Consider the following 22,983-nt stretch of genomic DNA (forward strand, 5'->3'; position numbering starts at 1 on the left):
GGCCCTATTTCCTCAGGCTTGATGCCAAGCCTTCCTGCCATATCAGGAGTTATGAAATTTGCCTTTGCCCCAGAATCAAAGAAAAACAAACAATTCTGATTTCTGATTTTTCCCTATGCTCTGCACATCTCAGTCTTTTTCATTTCCTCTTCATCATGTGCATGTGGCAAACTCCCAATCACATCTGGAAGAAGTCCTGCGGAAGGTTTAGGCTTTTTGCCCTTCCGATCAGCCTGTTTATCACCATTCTTATCATCATCTGACTTGTCTCTTTTCTTGAATGGGCAATCATAAGAGCGGTGTCCCTCTCCTTTGCATATAAAACATTTGTTTTGCTCCATGAGTGACTTTTTCTCTTCATCAGATAACTTGGTATGGGGCTGTTTATTAGGCTGTCCACGCCTTTGACCAGCTTTGAATTGGGCTTTTCCTCCCTTTTGAAACAGTCGTTTGCCATAATTTTTATTTTCAGATTTGATGTCCTTATCCTGGTGTTTGGCAGCCCGTTTGTTGTCTTCTTTCTTGCTGTCCATAAAGCCCAAATTCTTCTCCTGCATCCATGCATATGCTGTCCTTGCATTCTCAATTAATTGAGTCATAGAACCCACCTTGGTTTTGATGCAATAATCATGTAGCTCACTAAGCAATCCACAACAGTACCTCTCTATTTGCTCTTTCAAAGAAACATGCCTGTAAGAGCTCAATGGCAGCAAAACATCCCAAAATCTCTTGGTGTAATCATCAAGATTCTTGCAAAGTTTGTATGACAAGTCATGCAAGTGTGAAAGTACTTCAACTTCAAAAGTTGGAGTAAGCCAAGTAGAAGAGAACACTTGCTTAAATTCCAGCCAAGTAGCAGGTGCATCTCCATGAAGCATAAGGTTGGTGTACCACTTAAGTGCATTGCCTTTCAAAAATGTGGCAACCTTCCTCATCTTGGATGCTTCTGTAAACAAACCCCCAAGAAATGCAGCATCAAACTGTTGAAGGAATGTGAGGGCTTTGTACCTGTCCTGTACTCCATTATATGTAACAAACTTGACATGAGAACCACCATCCTTAAATTCTTTATATACATTTGATATTGGCTGCTGTCCCGAAGATGGCTGTATATTTGCAGCATTCCCTTCACTAGGGAGAGCCATGCTTGGCTGAACATTAGGCATGGGAGCATATGCTGTGGCTTGCATGCCTGGCTGCATTCCCACATTGTCATACATGGCTTGCTTTCTATGCCCAATTGGCGGTGCAATCAACATAGCATCAAAGATAGAATCTGTACCAAAATATTCAGGTTGCTGCCTCAAATATGGCTGAGGTGGTTGAGCCACATTTATGGACTGCACATTATTATTTTGAGGAGTAGAAGTACCCAAACCAAGGCCTTGTGCTGGCTGCTCATACTGTTGCACTGGCTGTACTTTTTGTACCTCTTTCTCAAGTGCTCTTTTGGGTGATTCCTCTCTCTTGGAAGTCACCTTCTGAGTCATTTTTGATGGCTGTCCCTCATGGGAAACTGATGCATGAGTGTGCGGTCCGCCATGAGAAGCTGATGCATGTGTGTACTGACTCTTTCCGTGCTTGTGCTTTCTTGATTTCTTCTTCTTCTTGGCATTTGTTTGCACAATCTGAGCCAAATTTTGAGCCAACTGAGTCAAAGCAGTCACTACACTTGCAAGCTATGCATTCAACATAGTAGCATCATCTGACTCACTGCTAGAACTAGTATCATCATTGAGCTCAGTTGTAGCTTCATGTGTGGCCTGCTCAAAAGGCATTTGTTGTGCTCCCTGCAACTGTAGACTAGCTGGATCATTAAGGCTTTCTTGCCTTCTCCTTTTAGGAGTTGTGTAGCTCTCTTGCTCATGGGTACTCACCATGTTTATGGTTGTAATATTCAGCTGTCAAAAAGTGCAGCAAAGATATCCTTCCACCAAACTACCGAGGCCCACCTCTTGAGAAAGAGTGTGTGGTATCCCGGCAATGGAACCAATGAAACCGGCCTCTAATCACTCAGAGGGCAGTGGAACTAAACCTTTAATCACTTCAGCACTTATTTACAACTCACAAAGCATATATCACAACCATTAACCATTGCATGATCACCATTTGACATTTACCCATTTGTTCACAAACAAAACCACTGAAAAAGGGATGGAGGCTAGAATGCCCCTGCTCAACAGACATAGACAAGTGCACCCGATTGGCCCCAAACACCGTGGCGTCCCTTTCGGTATTTCTTTATATTTCACAATGAAATGATTACAAGTTGCATCTGGGAGACCTTCCCTACAACTGAGCACGCAGCCCCAATTCACTAAGCCTTCGCAAGGCTTTCAAGCATAGAACACCATCACATAAGTGCACTTACGCCATAGGCTCAATCCAAAGGCATTCTCTTTTCCGAGTGCAATTCCATTGGCTGTCCAGATGCAATCACACTGCACCCCAGCTGCACTCTCTTTGAGTGGTTTCCAGATGGCATTCACAAAGCTTTTCAAAGCTCCAAAATAAAATCAGCAAAGTATCCAACCAAAGAATGACTCATGTAGCACTGCCTGGGCACCTGTGAGCCGAGAAAGAGGCGGCACACGAGGCCAACCAATAGCTTATGGCAAAAAGAAATTGGAGCAGCAAAATCACAACTCACCAAGCCCTGAAAACTCGAACCAAGTCCTCAATCGCATAGAGGACATAGTAGCCAATGCCCAATTGCATTCTCAGCCAAAGAGGAGTGCAAAAGCATGAAGAAAGAGCATTTACAAGAGCCGACCAGCAAGAATTCCACTAAAAAATGCGAAAAGAAGCACTTCTGTTGCGAAGAAATGGGAGTTATTGGGCTCAAAAGAATCGTGCTTCAGAGAGGAATGCATTGAGAAGGTTTTGGAGAAGTTTCATCGCTGGAAAGTCCTCCAAAATTGAGAAAAACTAGTCAACCAACGCGTGGGACCACTCGAAATTCAACAGAAAGCTGGAGGAGAGGCTCAGGAGGCGGTAGAAGCAAAAAGGTCCAGAAAAAGCCACTTTTGCAAATTCGACCAGCAAAAGAAGTGCTCAGCTCTGCCCGTTCTACCAAACGCACGGAGGGAAAAGCATATCACTACGAAGGGGAGGCAGAGGGGAAGCCATCGGGCCAAATGGAAGTTGAGGAATCCAAACGGGTGAGGAGTTATGAAGAAAAACGGAATTCAGCTGAAGGAGGCTGAAAAACCAGTCCAAAATCTCAACAAAGGGAGAAGATGAGAGAGAAAACCACACATGTGAAGTTTAGAAGGCCTAGGAAGGTCCAGGAATGGCAAAGGAGCATGTAGAAGGCACTAGAGCCACTTTGAACGCTAGGGGGGCCACTGAAGGTACATGGCCCTCTAGGGGGCCCATTAAAAATGCCTCATCATCATTTTCCAACAACTACTCTTTTAATTTCTTGGAATGCCTTTGGGCCTAGGGATTAATTATGCTTATGTGCTAGGCACCATGCCGCGTTTAATTACACATTATTAAGCCCACGCGTGGACTTTTAAAACCAAAGTTGTCACGGTTTTGTAGTACATTAAAGTACTTAGAATTTCACGTCCCCGTGACAATTTCTCACTAAGAAATTAGAATCTAACTTCTAAGATTTATACCCTTGTTTTTTCCTTATCTTTAATTCACTCACATTGGTCTTGACTATGGACTCTTGTTTTTTGTCCATTGTCATCTTATGGTTTGATATGTAAAGGGTTGATGTAATGAAGACTGTGTGATTCACAAACCAATTCACGCAGTAGCACATGCATTGCATCCTTTGTGGTGAGGTGAGGAGCAATACAAGAACGAGGAGCTAGAGGATGGGTTCATGACATACATCAGCCACTTGATACGTGGTAACGTGCTCATGCAGAAATATAGTGAAGATGATTTCTCGGGCCTTTTGCAACAAGACGGGGAGCTTTGGTCGAGAGACTGCAAAGCTTCGAGAGACTCAGCTATAGCCTGTCTCATGGTGGGAGAAGTATGGAAATTCTACTCCCATGTTCCCATATACTCAAACTACATAGTATAATGATTGTTATGCAATATACAATGTAGACAATACATTATCTCTAATTGTGTGTGCATTTCAATAACAGAAATGCATCGCCATACGAGTGCTCTCACAAGATTGCAATTTGGGTCCATGTGAGGTTTTGGAGCACTTGGGTATTCTTTCATACAAAGAAGAGAAATAGGTGTTCCGCCCAGCTAGAGCAGTTGGTGTTTTGTCATTGCAAGCTCCAGCTTCTTATAGGAGTGCCAAGCATCCGGAGCCTTCTTAAGTGAATGTGGACAAGATTGACATCGAGAAGCTGAACTCCTCCATGGAGTGATTTTTGGAGCACTTACATCTAGGATGTTTTAGATTTATTATCCAATATGGATCATGTTTTGTGTTGACCCGGACTACATCATAGTACTTATTTGTTGGATGATGGATCATGTTTTGTATTTACTTTTTTGAGACTTAGCCTACTTCCTAGACCTATCTTAGTCTGCTTGTGCAGCTTTGTCCTATGAAATCGAGCAAAGATGTATCTTTTAGCTTTTGTAATGTCGTCATTAATGATATATGTATGCATAATATATATACATTATTAACAACAAAGATATAATATATGTACATAATATATAGAACAACAAAAATCGGAATTTGTACGATTGGATATATTCTAGTCTTGCAAAGGTATATATATACTTTATTAACCTTAACATACTGAAACACCATTTCTTCCGGTGGATGAAACTCCAAAACAACATTTCCTGCCGTGTTCTGTATCACCGTTTCAAAAACTCCTAGAAACTATGTATTCAACTCACTTGGTGTTCATCGGATGCCAACCTATACACGTGTACAAGGTGATCTTGTCTTTGCTCGTATTATATGTCGATGACCTTATCCTCTCTGGAAATTATCAGAAAATGAGATACACAGGGTCGGCCTCAAAATGAATTTGAGATGACAGATCTTGGGAAGCTTCATTAGTTCCTCAGCACGGAGATCCAAGGAACGGCTGATGGAGTGTTCCTTAGCCATCATAGGTATTGTGTGGAGCTGGCAGATTGCAGTCTAGTAGTTACTCCTATGGATTGAGGAGGAAAACTTTCCAAATACGACTCTTCTCCCATGGTGGATGGCACATGACATCATCAGTTGGTGGGATGTCTTCTCTATCTCACCAACACACGCCTAGACATATCTTTTGCAGTTTTGGTCTCGAGCAGGTTCTCAGAATCATCTGCAGGTTTGAGAGTTGGGAACTCAGAATTATCTCCCAAAGGGCTGAGCTGGAAGGATACACCAACTCAGATTGGGAGGACATGAGGGTCTACCACAGGTTTACTTGGCTCTGGACTCATTTCCTGGTCAAGTAAGAAACAACAGACTGTGGCACTCTCAGAGTACCGCACTACAAGATTGTGCGAAGCTACCTGGTGCAGACAGTTGTTATCAGATGTGGGGGACACACAGGATGATTCTGCAGCAATCTACTGTGACGGCAATAGTTGCATTGCTATTGTACACAATCCAGTGCCCCACAAAACACATTGAGGTGGACTGTCATTTCATCTGTAAGCTGATTGAAGATCAGGTGGTGGAGCAATGAAGGAGATGTAACCGATCTCCTGACGAAGGCTTCAGCGTGTGGGTGTAGGCCCACAGCCACACACTGAGAGGGGCTGTTGGAAGAGGGCAGCGCCTGCCTGTGAGGCCCTTTATCACGGGAGCATTAGGGCTGCCCTGGGTTTTTTGTAATAGGCGTTGTTATGCCCTAGATTTAGGGCAGGCACCAGGAGGGAAGAATCCTTTTTGAGCTATGTATATCAGGGCCTGAAGACACTGTCTTCAGCAGTTTGCTGCAGACTTTGGCAGACTTAGGCCTAAGGCTGCCAGGAGCAGTCCCAGATCTGGGCAATGAAGGCCCAGGAGTGAGGCTTTATAGGCCAGCAGCCAGGTCACACAGACCTGGTCTGTTCCAGTGAGCTAGTCAACCAGGTCAGTCTGCTGACAGACTGAAGAATGTGGTCAGTACAGTGTCCTATATAAACCCCTCCCCCTCAAAGCCTATGCGAATTGTTTCGTGCTTCCTGCCCACCTAAGCCTCTCAGTTATGTATATCAGGGCCTGAAGACTCTGCTGTCTGCAGCAGTTTGCTGCAGACTTTGGCAGACTTAGGCCTAAGGCTTCTCTGGGTTGCCAGGAGCAGTCCCAGATCTGGGTAACGAAGGCCCAGGAGTGTTTATAGGCCAGCAGCCAGGTCACACAGACCTGGTCTGTTCCAGTCAGCCAGTCAACCAGGCCAGTCCTCTGACAGACTGAAGAAGGCGGCCAGTACAGTGTCCTATATAAACCCCTCCCCCTTTTTCATTTTAATACTCAGAAGTCCCTCTCAAATCCTATGTGGCGAATTGTTTCGTGCATGTCCTGCCCACCTAAGCCTCTCCTACAGCCTTGTGGAGCAGAGTTTCTGGTTCAGCCGCAAGTTCCTTCTGTCTGCTGGTACCCTACAGTGATCCTTGTTCACAGGTTCACTATTTTGGTACTGCAATAAATCCTTGAACCATCTGCAAGTTGAATCTGTATTTACGTGCTTAGCAGTGTGAGCCATTTCCTGGGCAAGGGTTCTACAGAGGCCTTCAGTTTCCAATCTGTTTCTTGTTGGTTCTTGGAGTCTTGGCTCTTTCCTTCCGTTCGAAATCTGGGTCTTGCCATTTTAAAATTTCTATGTGTGAAGCTTGGCCCCTTTGTAGTGTCACTTGAACCATTTGATAATACCCCTGCCTTGGTCTTTGTAACCAATTTATCTGAATTTACACTTTTGGTGGGATACGGAAAACCTTTTCTATGTTTCCTTTAATATGTGGCTTCTGAGGACACTACATCTACTCTGGGGAGCTCCCTCACAAATGTTGTTTTCTCCCATGAGTCTTTGTTCTACTAAACTCCCTGTTTTCTGTGAACTTTTGTCCTTTCACTCCTAGAGTGGGTGCAAACTGCGCTTTTCTGGCTTAACTGGTTTTGATGAGGGAGTAGCCTTTGGTAAAAATGATATAAACTAGACTGACCAAATACTGACCCCATGTACTCCACACTCCCGTCCTTCGTCCTCCTCTCTCTCTCTCTCTCTCCCCTGAAGGTTTATTTGAAAAGATGATAAGCTGTTTCCATGAATGTGCAGTGACAATGATGATGAAGAGGACGATACAGCAGCGTTGCTTGCTGAATTGGAGCGTATAAAGAAGGAGAGGGCTGAGGAGAAATTGAGGAAGGTTTGTGATTTACTTTCTTTACATTTCTATGTTTTCAGAGATTCTCACATGACAATGTCTCTATGCCTTTAGAGCTAAACTCTCTAGTAAAGAGACATTCATGAATCCATAGGTACCCAAGCATAAGCTGCCTCTCTCTCTCTCTCTTATGCCCATGCTTCTCTCTCTCTCTCTCTCTCTCTCTCTCTCTCTCTCTCTCTCTCTTTCTCTTTTGCCCACGCTTAGATCCCCCTTTTTATATCTGCACACGGATGCATTTGTAGAGCCCCCATTTTATTCTCCCTCCCCTTTGTCGGCTTTGTTGGTCTGTGGAGAACGGAAGCTTTGAATATGTTGGTTGGCATGCCCATCTAGACCTTGTCTCTTTCTGTTCTCATATTAGATGTTCCCTAATAATTGTTTTGGGACTTTTAGTAAGCATGGGACTTCTGTTGAAATTGACATGTTTTAAAAGGATTGTAGGACAAATATACTTTTATAAACCAAATAGACAAATGGACAAATAGGCTAAGCTACTGCTTCAAAGCCGTGTTGCCTAGTGTCCATGAACTTTGGAGGGACTTATTAAAAGGAGGCAAATGTCCCCTCCCACTAAAGCTGGATTTTAAATGACTCTGTAGGAGTGATTCGTGGTGTAAAATTTTGTAATTCCTCTCAAAGAATTCAAGAAATAGTCTCCTATTCTCCTTCAAACCGATGATTTCACACAAAGATCGAGCTGGAAGATCTGAAGTCTAGAATCAAAAAGCTATTGGCTGAATTTTTCAAGGATAGATGTAAATTGCTTAAAGTTGAGAAAACAGCTTTATGTTTTGACTTTTTGGAGCTAAAAATCAAAGCTACAAAATACCACAAGTGCATGAAATTGAACAAGGCTACAAATCGAACTGTAGAAAGTGTTGCAATACGTCTCCTGAATTATCAACACAAGTAAGAAGCTCAACTATAAAACCGCAGTATATTATCATGGAAAGAGAGACCCTACAGGACTTGACAGCCGCAACCCTACTGGGTTTGTAGGCTCTTTACAAAGTCAACAATTGCTCACACAGAGAGCGACTTATCTAAGGACCCTAAGAGCAGCTGCTCAAGACATTCTTTGCTACTAGATGGGAGACCGCACTATATCGACTCTCATTGAGAGAGTTTGACCGATACATAACTGTGCCAAGCATTCTTGTTGAAGATCACCGCCACGAACACCGCCAATCTCCTTGACCTCCATGTGCTAATCAACGGCCTTCAATTGCCATGCTATAGGCTCACGGAAGCAAAAGGATGCACAAGAGTGGAGCAAGAAGTGGAAGCCGTCACATCAACTAGTGGAAAATGAAAGTACAAAGTACTATAAAAGAGAACCCTAGGACCTAGTGTCCTAGTGGTATCACTAGTACTAGGTGTCATAAGACACTAAAAGTATTAGGTGACCTAAGTTCCAATAACTAAAGCTACATGGCACATACAAGGGCCGAGAGGGCATCAATACTATCGAGAGAGGATGGCCTACAAACCCCCCTTCATGGTATGGGCTGAAGTATTTTGGAAACGTCTCAGAATATTTGGTATTTTCTGGTCATGGTGGCACATGTTCGTCCAACAGAATATAGCCACCTATGAATGTACAAGGTATGCCAGATCATGTAACAAAGGGAACCAAGTGTAAAGCCTATCGAAAGATTTCGAACTTGGGACGAGGAAGTGCCTTTGTAAACATATCTGCTATGTTGTCCTTTGTGGGAAGGTAGGATAACTTTATGTCTCCTGCAGACAACCGCTCTCGAATAGTGAACTTCAATATGCTTGGTACGCGCATGAAACGCTGGATTACGCGGAATGGCCAAAGCACTCTGGCTATCAGTGTAGACCATAGTGGAGGGTGTCTGGCAAATACCAAGATTTGTAAGTAATTGTCGAAGCCAGACACACTCTACTATAGCGGTGAAGGCTGCCTTGTACTTAGCCTCACAGCTGGATGTGGCAATTGTTGGTTGCTTCTTGCTGAGCCAAGAGATACATGAACTGCCAAGCAAAAAACAGTTGCCGGTATGTGAAACTTTGGTGTCAGAACAACTTGCCCAGTCACTATTCGTGTAAGCATGCATGGTAAGTGAACCCTGATCACCATAAGAGAGGGCTAAATCTTGAGTGCCTCTGAGATATGTGAAGACTCTCTTCACTGCCTGCCAATGCTATGAACTGGGCATGTGCATGAACGTGCTGAGCTGGGATATTGCATACTGTAAGTTAGGTCTGGTGTAGCATAAGTAAATGGGACATCCAACAGCCTACTGGTAAAGAGTGATATCACATGGTGGACTCCCATCATGAGCTGAAAATTTGAAGCCAGGGTCCACTGGAGTAGAGATTGGCTCGCAATTCTCAAACTGAAAACGATCAAGGAGCTGTCCAATATACTTGGACTGTGACATCATGATACCCCCCTCAACATGAGCAAACTGAATGCCCAAATAATAGTGTAGTTGTCCCATGTCTGACATTTCAAAAGCTTGCTGCAAATCAGCCTTGAAAGCTGCAATATGCTGAATATGAGGGCCCGTAATCAGCATGTCATCCACGTATAAAATCAGCACTAAAAAATCAGATCCACTCCCACGGACATAAAGAGTGGGCTCTGTGGGGCTATTCTGAAAACCAAGGGATAGTTAAGTGTGCATGAATTTTAGCATACCATGCCCGGGGTGCCTGCTTCAAACCATAAGGGCTTTTCTCAGCCGGCATACCTTGTTTTCAGAGCCAACAACCTCAAAGCCAAGAGGTTGTGTTACATAAACATCTTCCTGCAGATCCCCATGAAGAAAGGCAGTCTTGATGTCAAGTTGGTGTACTTGCCAATGGTGATGGGCTGCAATGGCAATGACACATCTAATAGTAGTAATCTTGGAAGTGGGAGCAAAAGTTGTTGGGCATACTCTTTAGCAACAAGGAGGGGCTTTGTGTCGATCTATGCTGCCATCAGATTTCCTTTCTAATTTGTAGACCCACCGGGTACCAATAATGGCATGCTTGCCGGGAGGGAGATCTATTGATTCCCATGTGTCATTTTTGGCAATAGATTATAGCTCAGCTCTCATTGCATCCATCCACTCTTTGCTGTCAAAAGCATCTTTATGGCACAAAGGCTCTTCATTGAAAGCTGTAACAAGGAGTGCAAACTCAAGAAAGTGACCATGATCTGTCTATTCCCTGATCTTGTCCGTGCAGCAAGAGGTTGATCTTGTTTGCTGTCCCTCAATGTGTCAAGAAGCCATCTGGGAACTTGCCTTTGCTGTCTATTGACAGCTCTTTCTTCAATCAGTGCATCATGAATAGTGGGATCATTTTGTGCTGGAAGAGGAACCTGCAAATCTGTAAACTACTCAGTGCTTTCTATCAATTTAGACAACGGATTTTGCAGAGGCATTTGAATGAGATGATTGCGAGTTGCCAAACACATATACTTGAACTTAAGAGTTTGCAATTAAGCTGGAATTAAGACTTATACAGCTTAAACACAAAGTGACATCATTGGAGAATGCAATATGATTGAGGGGCCAAGACGGGGCCCCCCCCTTATCCAGGCTCACTTTATTCTTGAAAATGGAGATACAAGACCAAGGTGCAATGCACCTTCCAAACTGATGAACTCAGTGAAAACCTAGGACCTAGATACAAGACTCAAGAGCATATGTACAAGGTAGACAACAAAAAGGAGGACTCCAAGCTCAGGTTTCAGCTCTTGGCTTGCCCAATCCACAAGGAAGAAGCCTGCAACAATCACAACTTACATCCAACATTAGAGACAAGCACTAGTTTCTAGAAAGATAGTAGAAACAACATGAAATAGTGCTGTAAATGAGATAAACTTGACAATACAGGCTCCCTTCGTGACTTGACCCTTTTGTAGATGAAGTCCTTGATGCCTCTGAAGCTACCTTGGGTGAGGGGAGTGTGGAAATGGGGCTGGAATGGGAACAGCTTAGAAAAACAGCCTGTAGGCTAGAGAGAGAGAAAGCTTTTATGGAGTGATAGCTGTAGAGAGAGAGTGCCAATGCTGATCCCAAGGGAGGAGATGTAAGAGAGGAGCTGCTGCTGTTCCAGAGGTGCACAGAAAGGCAGATTTCTGCAAGGGAAATGGGCTGGAACAGTAGAGAGAGAAATTCTGCAGAAGAGAGAGAAAGACTGCAGCAGGAGAGAGAAAGGGGCTGTGGCTGCTCCAGGCTAGGTGAAGGAGAGAGGATGCTGCTGCTGTTTCACAAGAGCTGAGAGGAGGCAGATTTCTGGAGAGAAGGCGCTGGAACTGTAGAGAGAGAATGTGCTGTTGTAGAGAGAGAAAGTGCTGCTGAGGTGAGAGAATGGCCTGGGGAGAAGCTGGCTGCACCCAAGGAGCTGGAGAGGTTCTGTAGCATCATCTAAAAGGAGGGAGAAGAAAAGTGACGAAATTTTCATGTGTGGAATGAAGGGGAGAGGCCTTCTTTTATAAGCTCAGCCCCCCCCTAGACCTAGAGTGGAAGGTGGACACTTGTCCCAGATTTTTGGTGGGCTGCAGTCCCAAAGAGGACAGCCCACCACTTGCCCTAAATCTACCAGATTTGGGGCCAAACACTTGGCCTGCATGCCCTGCCACTTGCCATGCATGCTGCCACATGTGTGGGACAGGTGGTCTGACCTGCCAGCTCAGATTCCATGTGGCAGTCTGCCACGTGTCAGCTGCCACGTCACTCCCAAAAACCCTAAAATTTCAAAGTTGTCAGAATTTAATTCTGATCGCACCCACGGGTTCCTAACAGCTTAGACTATCTATTGACGTACTCTAAGGTCATAACTGAGCCATACTGAGCTCATTTGTTTGTCGTCTTATCTTGTATCTCCATTACTCTTGGCATGCTGCCAGGCCCACACCCAAAGCTCAGGGAACATTCTCTTGAATGGTTCCTAGGTCGGTATGCAATCTGTGCATTTGATTGGTCCCATGTTTGGGTACTCGGGTGGGGTGTGGTTTCTAGATGTCCCTCTCAAAGAGAGGCCATCACTCTTGTGGGTCACTAATGCCCATAACCCCAAGCAAGGGGGTCCACCCTCAAATGCTAGACCTAGTCCCCATTGTCCGTAACTGAACAGAAGGAAAACATTTCATTTCTTAATAAGCATACTATTGAAAAACAAAAAGAAATAGTACCAAGCAAGTGGATACATGTTGAAGCAGGATGACATTCCCTCCGTCTTTCATTCGGTTGTCCGCAACTGAAATGCTTCCTCATAAGCATCCAGGATTTCAGGACACTCCTGAAATGTAGCTCTGTCCACCCATTGGGCATCGGTGGATGGGAGCCCTCTGAACTTCAAAAGGTACATTTTGCGAGTCGTGCCTCGACGTCCCGTAGTGAAGTTATGCAAAATAATTTGTTCTGGGATCAACAAGATCTCAGTGTCCTCTACTTCAGGTGCATCGTCCAGTGTGGGCTCTTGAGGTGGTTCCCCAATGAAGGGTTTCACCAAGCTTACGTGGAAGACATTGTGGATCTTCCAATGCTCTGGAAGTCTCAATCGGACTGAGACATCATTTATTACCTGCAACACCTGAAAAGGACCATAATATCGGAAGGATAGCTTGAAGTAGATGCGCTTTTTGCCCACTTTGGTTTTTAACCGGGCTTTCTCAAATTTCAATAAGACCCATTGGCCTTCTTTCACTGCAAACGCCCTCCGTCTTTTATTTGCAGCTGCTCTTTGTTTCTCCTGTGCCTTTTGAATGGCTGCTCGAACCGTAGCATAAGCAGAGTCATAATCCTCCACGAATTGATCAGCGGCAAAGATTTTCTCTTTTGTTTGTATGAGTGGAGTTGGTAAAGATCTACCATATACAATTTCGAAAGGAGCTTTTCCAGTGGAGGAATGAATTGTGTTGTTATAAGCAAACTCCACAAGAGGAAGGAATTTCTCCCAAAAGGTTTGCTGGTCATGCACATAAAATTTCAGCAAATCCAAGAGTGTACTATTCGTAACTTCAGTTTGGCCATCCGTTTGAGGATGAAAAGCTGAGGAGAAACTTAGAAGAGTTCCAAGGTTCTCAAACAAAGCCTGCCAGAAGTTACTAGTGAACTTTGAGTCTCTATCTGATACTATAGACTTGGGCATGCCGTGGTGTCTAAAGATGTGTCTAATAAATAAATGGGCAGCTTCAGGTGCCTTGAGATTTTTTTTGCAAGGAATGAAGTGGGCTTGCTTGCTGAATCGATCTACTATCACCCAAATCATGTCATGATTTTGATTGGTCCTGGGAATTCCTGTAATGAAGTCCATGGTGATGTGTTCCCATGGTCTCTCAGGAATGGGTAGGGGCTGAAGTAAACCCTTGGGTTTTCCTCTCTCATACTTAGCTTTTTGACATGCGAGACAAGCTGAAATGTAGGCAGCAGTGTCCTTTTTCATATTAGGCCAGTAGAAAAATTTATCCATGGCTGAAAAAGTGACCACAATACCCCTATGACCAGCATAGGGTGGGTTATGGCTTTCCTCTATCACTTTAGATCTAAGCTGCTTTGTGATACATAGTTTGTTCTCCATGAATAAATAGCCATCCCTGATGTGGTAGGCATGATGGGTGCCTCCATCTTTCAAATGTGCCCATGGCTGAGCAAAATCAGCATCTCCCTCATAGAATTCTTTGAGGGCTGTTAGCTCATCATGATAGGGAACTGAAATATGGTGAAGCCGTGGTCTACGAGAAAGGGCATCAGCCACTACATTCTCTTTTCCAGGAGTATATTGTATCTGAAAATGAAATGATTGCAGAAAGGTAGACCATTTCATATGTCTCTCTCTGATCAGAGGTTGAGTTAGAAAATATTTAAGACTTTCATGATCAGTTTTTACAAGAAAATCTATCCCTAAAAGATAATGTTTCCAAAGTTTGAGAGCATGAATTACAGCTAAGAGTTCTTTTTCATAGATATCATAATGAAGTTCAGCATCTCTTAGCCGTCGGCTTTCAAAGGCCACAGCATGACCATCCTGGGTAAGAGAAGCCCCAAGGCAATCGCCACTGGCATCAGCTGCTACTAGGAATGGTTTCCTTAAGTCAGGAATGATAAGTACAGGAGCTGTAGTCAGGGCATGCTTTAGAGCATTAAAAGAGTCCTTTTCTTTTTGGGTCCATCTGAACTTCAGATTTTTCTTAGTGAGATCATGTAGAGGGGCTGCAAGTTCAGCAAAATGCCAAATAAACCTTCGGTAATATGAGCATAGGCCTAGAAAAGACCTTACCTCATGAGCATTCTTCAAGTCAGGCCACTCTACAATTGTCTGTATCTTGGCTGGGTCCATACGGACACCTTCTCGTGAGATAATGTGACCAAGATAGTGAATCTCAGGAAGAAAGAACTCACTTTTCTTCTCATTGATGTGAAGAGCATTTTCAGCGAAGATTTGAAATACAATCTTTAGATGTTCCTTATGCTCTTCCTCATTCTTGCTGAAAATGAGGATGTCATCAAAGAAGACGGCAGTGAACTGTCTATAGTTCCTGAACAACCGTTCCATCAGTCGATTGAACGTGGCTGGGGCATTAGTAAGGTCAAATGGCATTACCATATATTCATACAGCCCAAATGTGGTTCGGAAGGCTGTTTTATGAATGTCCTCAGGTACAACTCATACCTGATGGTAGCCACTCTTAAGATCTATACGGCTGAAAATTTCAAATCCTCCTAAACGATCAAAGATATCGTCTATACGAGGAATTGGGAAACGATTCTTAACCGTCTGTTTGTTTAAGGCTCTATAGTCTATGCACATCCTGAAGGTTTTATCCTTCTTTTGGACTAGTAAGACAGGAGAGCAAAAAGAAGAACTACTGGGTTGGATCAATCCCTTGTCCAAGAGTTCTTGGACTTGCTTGAAGATTTCATCTTGTTGAGTTTGACTAACTCTATATGGGGGTCTATTTGGAGGTGAAGACCCTGGAACTAAGTCAATTTTGTGATCCTCTGGTCTCTCAGGAGGGAGGTGACTAGGAAGTTCCTGAGAGAAGCAACTAGAGAATTCCTGAAGGAAATCTAATCTTTCTTTTGTGAGATGATCTGACTTTTCTTCACTTGGTTGCTTATCGCGTACAAACACTAGAAAAGAACATACTTCTTTCTTAAGCAAATTGGGAGATCGTGCATGACTTACCATAGGAATGGTGTTTCCTGAAACTCCCGCTGTAATGCTCACATCTCTACCCTTATGTTGGAGGGTTAGAATATTCTTCACATAATCGATTCGGGGGTTGACTTGCTTATGCCAGGGCATGCCGAGAATTACATCTGATCCTTGAAGTGGTGCCACCATGAAGGGTAGATGATCCAAGTACCCCTGGATGTGTACCCGAAGCTTGCCGATGATGGGGTACACCTTCTCTTCTTGGTTCTTGAAGGCTGCAGTTGCCTCCAAGGCTTCTCCTTTATCCTATGGGGCTATCCCCAAGTTCTGTGCCATCTCATGAGAAATAAAGTTGTGAGTAGCTCCACTATCGAACAAAAACAAAGCGGATTGATCCTTTACCTGACCCCATGTTTTCAACAAACTATGGGTGTCGTTTACAGCTCCCTTTTCTGGAGGTGCTTCCACCTTGCTGACTACCAAAACTGGCTTTTTGAGGGCTGCTTCTTTGTTGCTGCTGTTTTTGGCAGCTTGAGGGCATTCGTAGAAGTTGTGGCCTCGATCGCCACACTTGAAACACCGCCCTTCGGAGTAATACTTTTGCTTCTGTTGTGGAGACAATGAGCTGAAAGTGCGGGCTGCTTTCTTCGAAGGAGGCTGGCTGGCTGACTTTTGCTCTTTTGGTGCGTCCTTTGCTGTCTCCTTACGCTTTTGTTCCTTGGAAGAGGTTCCCTGGGACTTCCGCTTGTTGTTGCTGCCATTCCGCTTGTTGGAGAAAGATTGTTTCTTCTCCACCTTCAAGGCGATGTTGATGGTGTCTTCGAGAGAAGTAGGAGTGGCAATGTCGACCTCATGCTGAACGATATACCGTAGGCCAGCAAAGAACTTCCTTTGTTACTCTTTTTTATCCTTGCTACTGAATGCTTGAACTTTTAACAAAGTATCCCAAAAACGATCAACATACTCACTGACTTTCTCTTCTTGGCGTTGGCGGAGGATGTCCCACTGCACCATTGTATCTCTCTTAAACTCCTTGAGCAGAAAGTGCCTCATCAAGTTCTTCTTGAAGTGCTTCCAGGTGTGGGCTTGCTGTCCAGTGTTGACCATAGCTGCCCACCAGAGTGAAGCACGGTCTTGCATGTGCAGGACGGCAAACCGGATCTTCGCCTTGTCTTCGTACTCGTCCCCCTCAAAGAAATACTCGAGGTCTCGGATCCAGGGCAGCAAGACCTCGGGCTTGTCCTCTCCCTTGTACTTGGTAAACTTGAAGAGCTTATCTCCAAGAGGTACCTTATGCTTTGCATACCTTCGTCTCCGTGGACGTCTCGAAGGAGATGGACTCCGATGACGCCGTCTACCTCGAGGAGGGGAAGAAGAGGATGATCTTCCCTCCTTGTTGGAGTTGGTGTTGTCCGCACGGCCTCTTCCTTGGGATTGGGGCCCTATGCCATGAGTTTCTGCTTGGCTGCTTTCCAGCACTTGAACCTGTTGAGCAATGTTTGCCAAGAGAGCACTCAACTCATGCAGGTTAGGAGGAGGGTCAGGTCCATTGGCTGCCATGATGACAAGATAACTCAATGAAGGAGAGACTCAACAAGAGAAAGCACAGAGTACAGGACCACTGCCTAAGCTTTGATACCAATGTAAACTACTCAGTGCTTTCTATCAATTCAGACAACGGATTTTGCAGAGGCATTTGAATGAGATGATTGCGAGTTGCCAAACACATATACTTGAACTTAAGAGTTTGCAATTAAGCTGGAATTAAGACTTATACAGCTTAAACACAAAGTGACATCATTGGAGAATGCAATATGATTGAGGGGCCAAGACGGGGCCCCCCCCTTATCCAGGCTCACTTTATTCTTGAAAATGGAGATACAAGACCAAGGTGCAATGCACCTTCCAAACTGATGAACTCAGTGAAAACCTAGGACCTAGATACAAGACTCAAGAGCATATGTACAAGGTAGACAACAAAAAGGAGGACTCCAAGCTCAGGTTTCAGCTCTTGGCTTGCCCAATCCACAAGGAAGAAGCCTGCAACAATCACAACTTACATCCAACATTAGAGACAAGCACTAGTTTCTAGAAAGATAGTAGAAACAACATGAAATAGTGCTGTAAATGAGATAAACTTGACAATACAGGCTCCCTTCGTGACTTGACCCTTTTGTAGATGAAGTCCTTGATGCCTCTGAAGCTACCTTGGGTGAGGGGAGTGTGGAAATGGGGCTGGAATGGGAACAGCTTAGAAAAACAGCCTGTAGGCTAGAGAGAGAGAAAGCTTTTATGGAGTGATAGCTGTAGAGAGAGAGTGCCAATGCTGATCCCAAGGGAGGAGATGTAAGAGAGGAGCTGCTGCTGTTCCAGAGGTGCACAGAAAGGCAGATTTCTGCAAGGGAAATGGGCTGGAACAGTAGAGAGAGAAATTCTGCAGAAGAGAGAGAAAGACTGCAGTAGGAGAGAGAAAGGGGCTGTGGCTGCTCCAGGCTAGGTGAAGGAGAGAGGATGCTGCTGCTGTTTCACAAGAGCTGAGAGGAGGCAGATTTCTGGAGAGAAGGCGCTGGAACTGTAGAGAGAGAATGTGTTGTTGTAGAGAGAGAAAGTGCTGCTGAGGTGAGAGAATGGCCTGGGGAGAAGCTGGCTGCACCCAAGGAGCTGGAGAGGTTCTGTAGCATCATCTAAAAGGAGGGAGAAGAAAAGTGACGAAATTTTCATGTGTGGAATGAAGGGGAGAGGCCTTCTTTTATAAGCTCAGCCCCCCCCTAGACCTAGAGTGGAAGGTGGACACTTGTCCCAGATTTTTGGTGGGCTGCAGTCCCAAAGAGGACAGCCCACCACTTGCCCTAAATCTACCAGATTTGGGGCCAAACACTTGGCCTGCATGCCCTGCCACTTGCCATGCATGCTGCCACATGTGTGGGACAGGTGGTCTGACCTGCCAGCTCAGATTCCATGTGGCAGTCTGCCACGTGTCAGCTGCCACGTCACTCCCAAAAACCCTAAAATTTCAAAGTTGTCAGAATTTAATTCTGATCGCACCCACGGGTTCCTAACAGCTTAGACTATCTATTGACGTACTCTAAGGTCATAACTGAGCCATACTGAGCTCATTTGTTTGTCGTCTTATCTTGTATCTCCATTACTCTTGGCATGCTGCCAGGCCCACACCCAAAGCTCAGGGAACATTCTCTTGAATGGTTCCTAGGTCGGTATGCAATCTGTGCATTTGATTGGTCCCATGTTTGGGTACTCGGGTGGGGTGTGGTTTCTAGATGTCCCTCTCAAAGAGAGGCCATCACTCTTGTGGGTCACTAATGCCCATAACCCCAAGCAAGGGGGTCCACCCTCAAATGCTAGACCTAGTCCCCATTGTCCGTAACTGAACAGAAGGAAAACATTTCATTTCTTAATAAGCATACTATTGAAAAACAAAAAGAAATAGTACCAAGCAAGTGGATACATGTTGAAGCAGGATGACAAAATCAGCATGGGGTGCTGGCTGATCATTGCTTGTTGGAGGGCCTGCAGGAGGCTCATGTTGCTGGTCAAAGTCCCCCTCTGAGGGAAGCAGAGGTAACCAAGAGTCAAATTCATCAAACATGTCAACTTTTGGCTTAGCTTTGCAGTCCACAAGAGGAGAAGCCGAATGTTCAGCAAAGATTACATCTCTACTGATAATAATCTTCCTAGTATTTGGTTGGTATAACCGATATTCTAGCAATCCTGGTTGCAACCAATAAATATGCATTTGATTGCCTTATCATCAAGCTTATGTCTCAGCTGAGATGGTACATGAACACATGCAAGAGACCCAAAACTCTCATGTGTGAAACTGAAGGCTTCCTGCCTTTCCATGCTGCATAAGGTGTAACAGTCCTCAATGCCCTTGTAGGTGATCTATTCAGCACATAGTTGGCACACATCACTGCATCAAGCCAAAATTTATTGGGCAAGGACTTGGCCTTAAGCATGCATTTGGCCATCTTCATAGTGGACCTGTTCTTCCTTTCGAGGAGTATAAGGAGTAGTGCATGAGTGAATAATGCCCCGTGAAGACAAAAATGCATCAAACTCCTTTGACATATACTCTCCTTTCCTATCTGTGTTGAGGGTGACAAGCTTGCATCTTGATTCATTCTCAACCATATTCAGCCACCTCTGAAAGCATGAGAACACTTCAGATTTGGCTTTTAAAGCATATACCCAGAAATATCTTGTGAAGTCATCAATTAGAGTCATGAAATATTTGTACCCTCCAATGGCATATGTCCTCATTGGGCTACAGACATCACTGTGCACTAGCTGCAATTTCCTTTGTGAGAATTTTGGACAAGACTGTCAATTCTGCTTTCTTTTTCTCTGAAGCAATGGGGTCCTGCATATTGAAATTTCATGCCCTGGCTATAGTTGCATCTTTTCTTCTTTGACTTATCTGTATTTTGAGATGCATTGGAGGAATTGCCACTGTTAGGTGCATATTTAGGCTCGCCCATAGGCTTGGAAGCCTTGCCTTTTCCTATTTGCTGTGAAGCAAATGCATGATCAGGAATAGTAGCTTGCCTATTAGCACGACTTTGCTCTTTCTGCAGAAGCAAAGTGACTAACTGATCAAAGGAGTAGTGGTCTGGATTACCCATGGCCACTAGTCGAAGGGGTGTAGCAAACCCTTGATATGTATCTGGCAGCCCATTCAATGTGGTAGTGACAAGCTGAGAATTTGACACCACTTCATCAATATTGGCAAGTTGTTCCATGAGGTCCTTGACCTTTGTCAAGTATGCATCCATAGAGTCATCTTCATTCATGCTAACTTCCTGCAACTGCCTTCTTAAATATGCAACACGTGCCTCATTGCGAATGTGATAAAGAGAAGCCAATTTGTCCCAAGCATCCTTTGCTGTCCTGCATGACCGGATGTGTGGAATAATGATTCTCTTGCATGATAAAGCAATACAGGAATGTGCATTTGCATCTCTTGCATCCCATCTTGTTTGTTCTTGAGTTGGAGGAGCAGCAATAGGGGTGCTAGAGGATAAAGCATCAGGAGGAGTACCCTCTGCAGAGGGACCAGGAGTAGGGGCAGCCACTGTAGCATTGGCTGGCCTCAGATCAACCTCAGAAACAATGTTCCAAAAATGCCTTGCAACAAGAATATGTTTCATGAGATAAGACCACATCGGATAGTTGGTGCCATCCAACTTATCATCTTCACGGAGAATGCCAAATAAATCGTGATTGTTGCCAGCCATTGCAAATGGGACAGGTCAAGAAGCACTGACAAAGTGACCCAAAAGATAGCCTCAAGGCTTGCCACTGCAAAAAATGGGACTTGCTGTCCAAATATGAAAAAGCCTAAAAATAAGCTGTAATTTGCAAATGTGATCAAATGGCCTGCAATTTCTTGCCAAATTCACTGCAAATCTGAAAGTATCGTGCAATATGCCTGCAATAGACTTAAAAGCCCCAATCCTGCAATAGACCCAAAAGCCCCAATTTGTAGAGCAAAATTGAGCAAAAAATGGGGCAAATTCAGGAGAAGCCCCAAATTGTTTGCACATCTGCAATCTACCTGCAAAATCGTAGCTCGAATGCAAAAGACCCAAATGTCACCAAAAAATTGCAGATCTGCTGCAATGTTTGCTTCAGACGGTACGAAATGTACGGAATGGCACGGCTGGTACAGAACTGTACGGACGTTGAAGTACGAAAATGTACGGAAATCAAAAAATTGCACGAAAATCCATGCAGCTGTATGGACAGTTTGGAAATCCATACAATTTTACGGAGAGGTTCTGACGCGTTGTACGGACGTCCGTACGGAATTATACGGACATGGGAAATTATTTTTCTCGGTAGTTGACGCGTCGTACGGACAGCAGATCGGGGGGGTCACGTCGGAGGTGTGTGAGAGTTGGAGCTAGAAATAGGAAGCTAGGAGTAGGGAGCAGGTCCGGGAAGGAAGTGCTCTGATACCACTGTAGGCTCACGGAAGCAAAAGGATGCACAAGAGTGGAGCAAGAAGTGGAAGCTGCCACATCAACTAGTGGAAAATGAAAGTACAAAGTACTATAAAAGAGAATCCTAGGATCTAGTATCCTAGTGGTACCACTAGTACTAGGTGTCATAAGACACTAAAAGTACTAGGTGACCTAAGTGCCAATAACTAAAGCTACATGGCACATACCCGGGCCCAGAGGGCATTAATAAGACCGGGAGAGGATGGCCTACACATGCATCTTGAGTTCTAGAGAGGTCGCCATGCTCCACGTAGCTTTCCATGCAATCTACCAATCACCATGCATGCCTTGCATGGTCCAATCTCAAGGTTCGGATGTGAACAAAAGAGGCGTGAGTCAAACATGCTCCTCAATCATTAATGTGTCTCCCATGAGGACGATCATGAAATTACAAATTTCCTACAAGACCTCCCTTGGCCAAAATGGGGAGAAGAAAATTATCATTGTCAAGTAACAGAGATATGCCCACACAGAAAACAAAAAACTCAACACCGATCAATGAGCCATACACGAAGTTTCCTGGTGCCATAAATATGACCTCCCAGAGACCATATGAAACAACTGCATCGAAGCAGTTTTATGACGTGCCAAGAACAATTCTTTTTTTTTTCAAAAAAAACGTGCCAAGAACAATTCTGAACACTCACTCATGGGAAATCACCGAAAAGTAAATGACAACTATCGTCCTATTGTTTGCCAATTAAGGGAGGCATCACCAATCAAATGAAATGAACCATAGATCTTGCCATCTGATACATGACCTCAAGATCACCTGTAACAACTGCTTCCATGCAGTTCTGAAACATAACAAGAACTCTTGAAAAAGACCAACTTCCATCAAATTTGACTTCGTTCACAAGACCAGCTAGCTCATTCGAAGAAGACTCATCAACGGCCAAGACTCAAAGATCCAATAGACAACCAAAAGCACTTCTAGAAGATCTCACACTAGTCCAATCGTCTGTATGTGCATTTTCATTGCTAGATCAAAACGATCCACTACCTTAGTCGTTCCATTGTCGATGAAAACCACGAGTCTCCATTACATATTATCAACAAGACAACTTTGTCAAACGACTTGCTTAATGGTGATTGTCCACCTAACAAGCTGAAGAAATCTGCATACCGTCAATGCATGTGCAAGACCTTCACACCTCCGCAACGCCAAGGTTTTTCACATCTCATAGGCTTTGTCCGCTTTGGCTTTCCTAAAATTCAATTGACTACTCAGATTGTCCAATCCCTTGTAAGTTTATCTTTTCAAACACGCTCTTTGATTGAGCCGCGATGAAAGAACCACCAAAGCTCAAAACTTCTCTTTCGTCTATTCCTCACGGAATACTCAGAGGACAACCTTTAGAATATCTCTTGATTTGATCAAACGCTAAAAAAAGACCCACACATGCACAAGGGCTCGACCAAAACCTGCTCGGATGTGAACAGATGTTTGCTCTTGGATGGATTTTCGTTTAGATAATCTTTACATCACAATAGTTGATTCTTTGTTTCAATTATAGGAATCCCATGTGCA

At 44.2% G+C, this 22,983-nt stretch overlaps 1 protein-coding gene across 2 annotated transcripts in view; it reads left to right on the top strand.

Annotated features, from left to right (window-relative positions):
- EMB2769 (Cwf15 / Cwc15 cell cycle control family protein) overlaps positions 1-22,983 on the top strand; it is a 46,445-nt gene that overhangs the window by 21,404 nt on the left and 2,058 nt on the right. For both annotated transcript variants that reach the window (XM_087401576.1, XM_087401575.1), the window contains one exon: positions 7,197-7,287. In XM_087401576.1, the coding sequence (XP_087257702.1) occupies positions 7,197-7,287 (91 nt within the window). The remainder of the gene's footprint in view (positions 1-7,196; positions 7,288-22,983) is intronic.

This window comes from Dipteris shenzhenensis, chromosome 30 (genome assembly GCF_047967505.1).
Source record: "Dipteris shenzhenensis isolate YYH24624 ecotype China chromosome 30, Dip_SZ_1.0, whole genome shotgun sequence".
NCBI lineage: Eukaryota > Viridiplantae > Streptophyta > Polypodiopsida > Gleicheniales > Dipteridaceae > Dipteris > Dipteris shenzhenensis.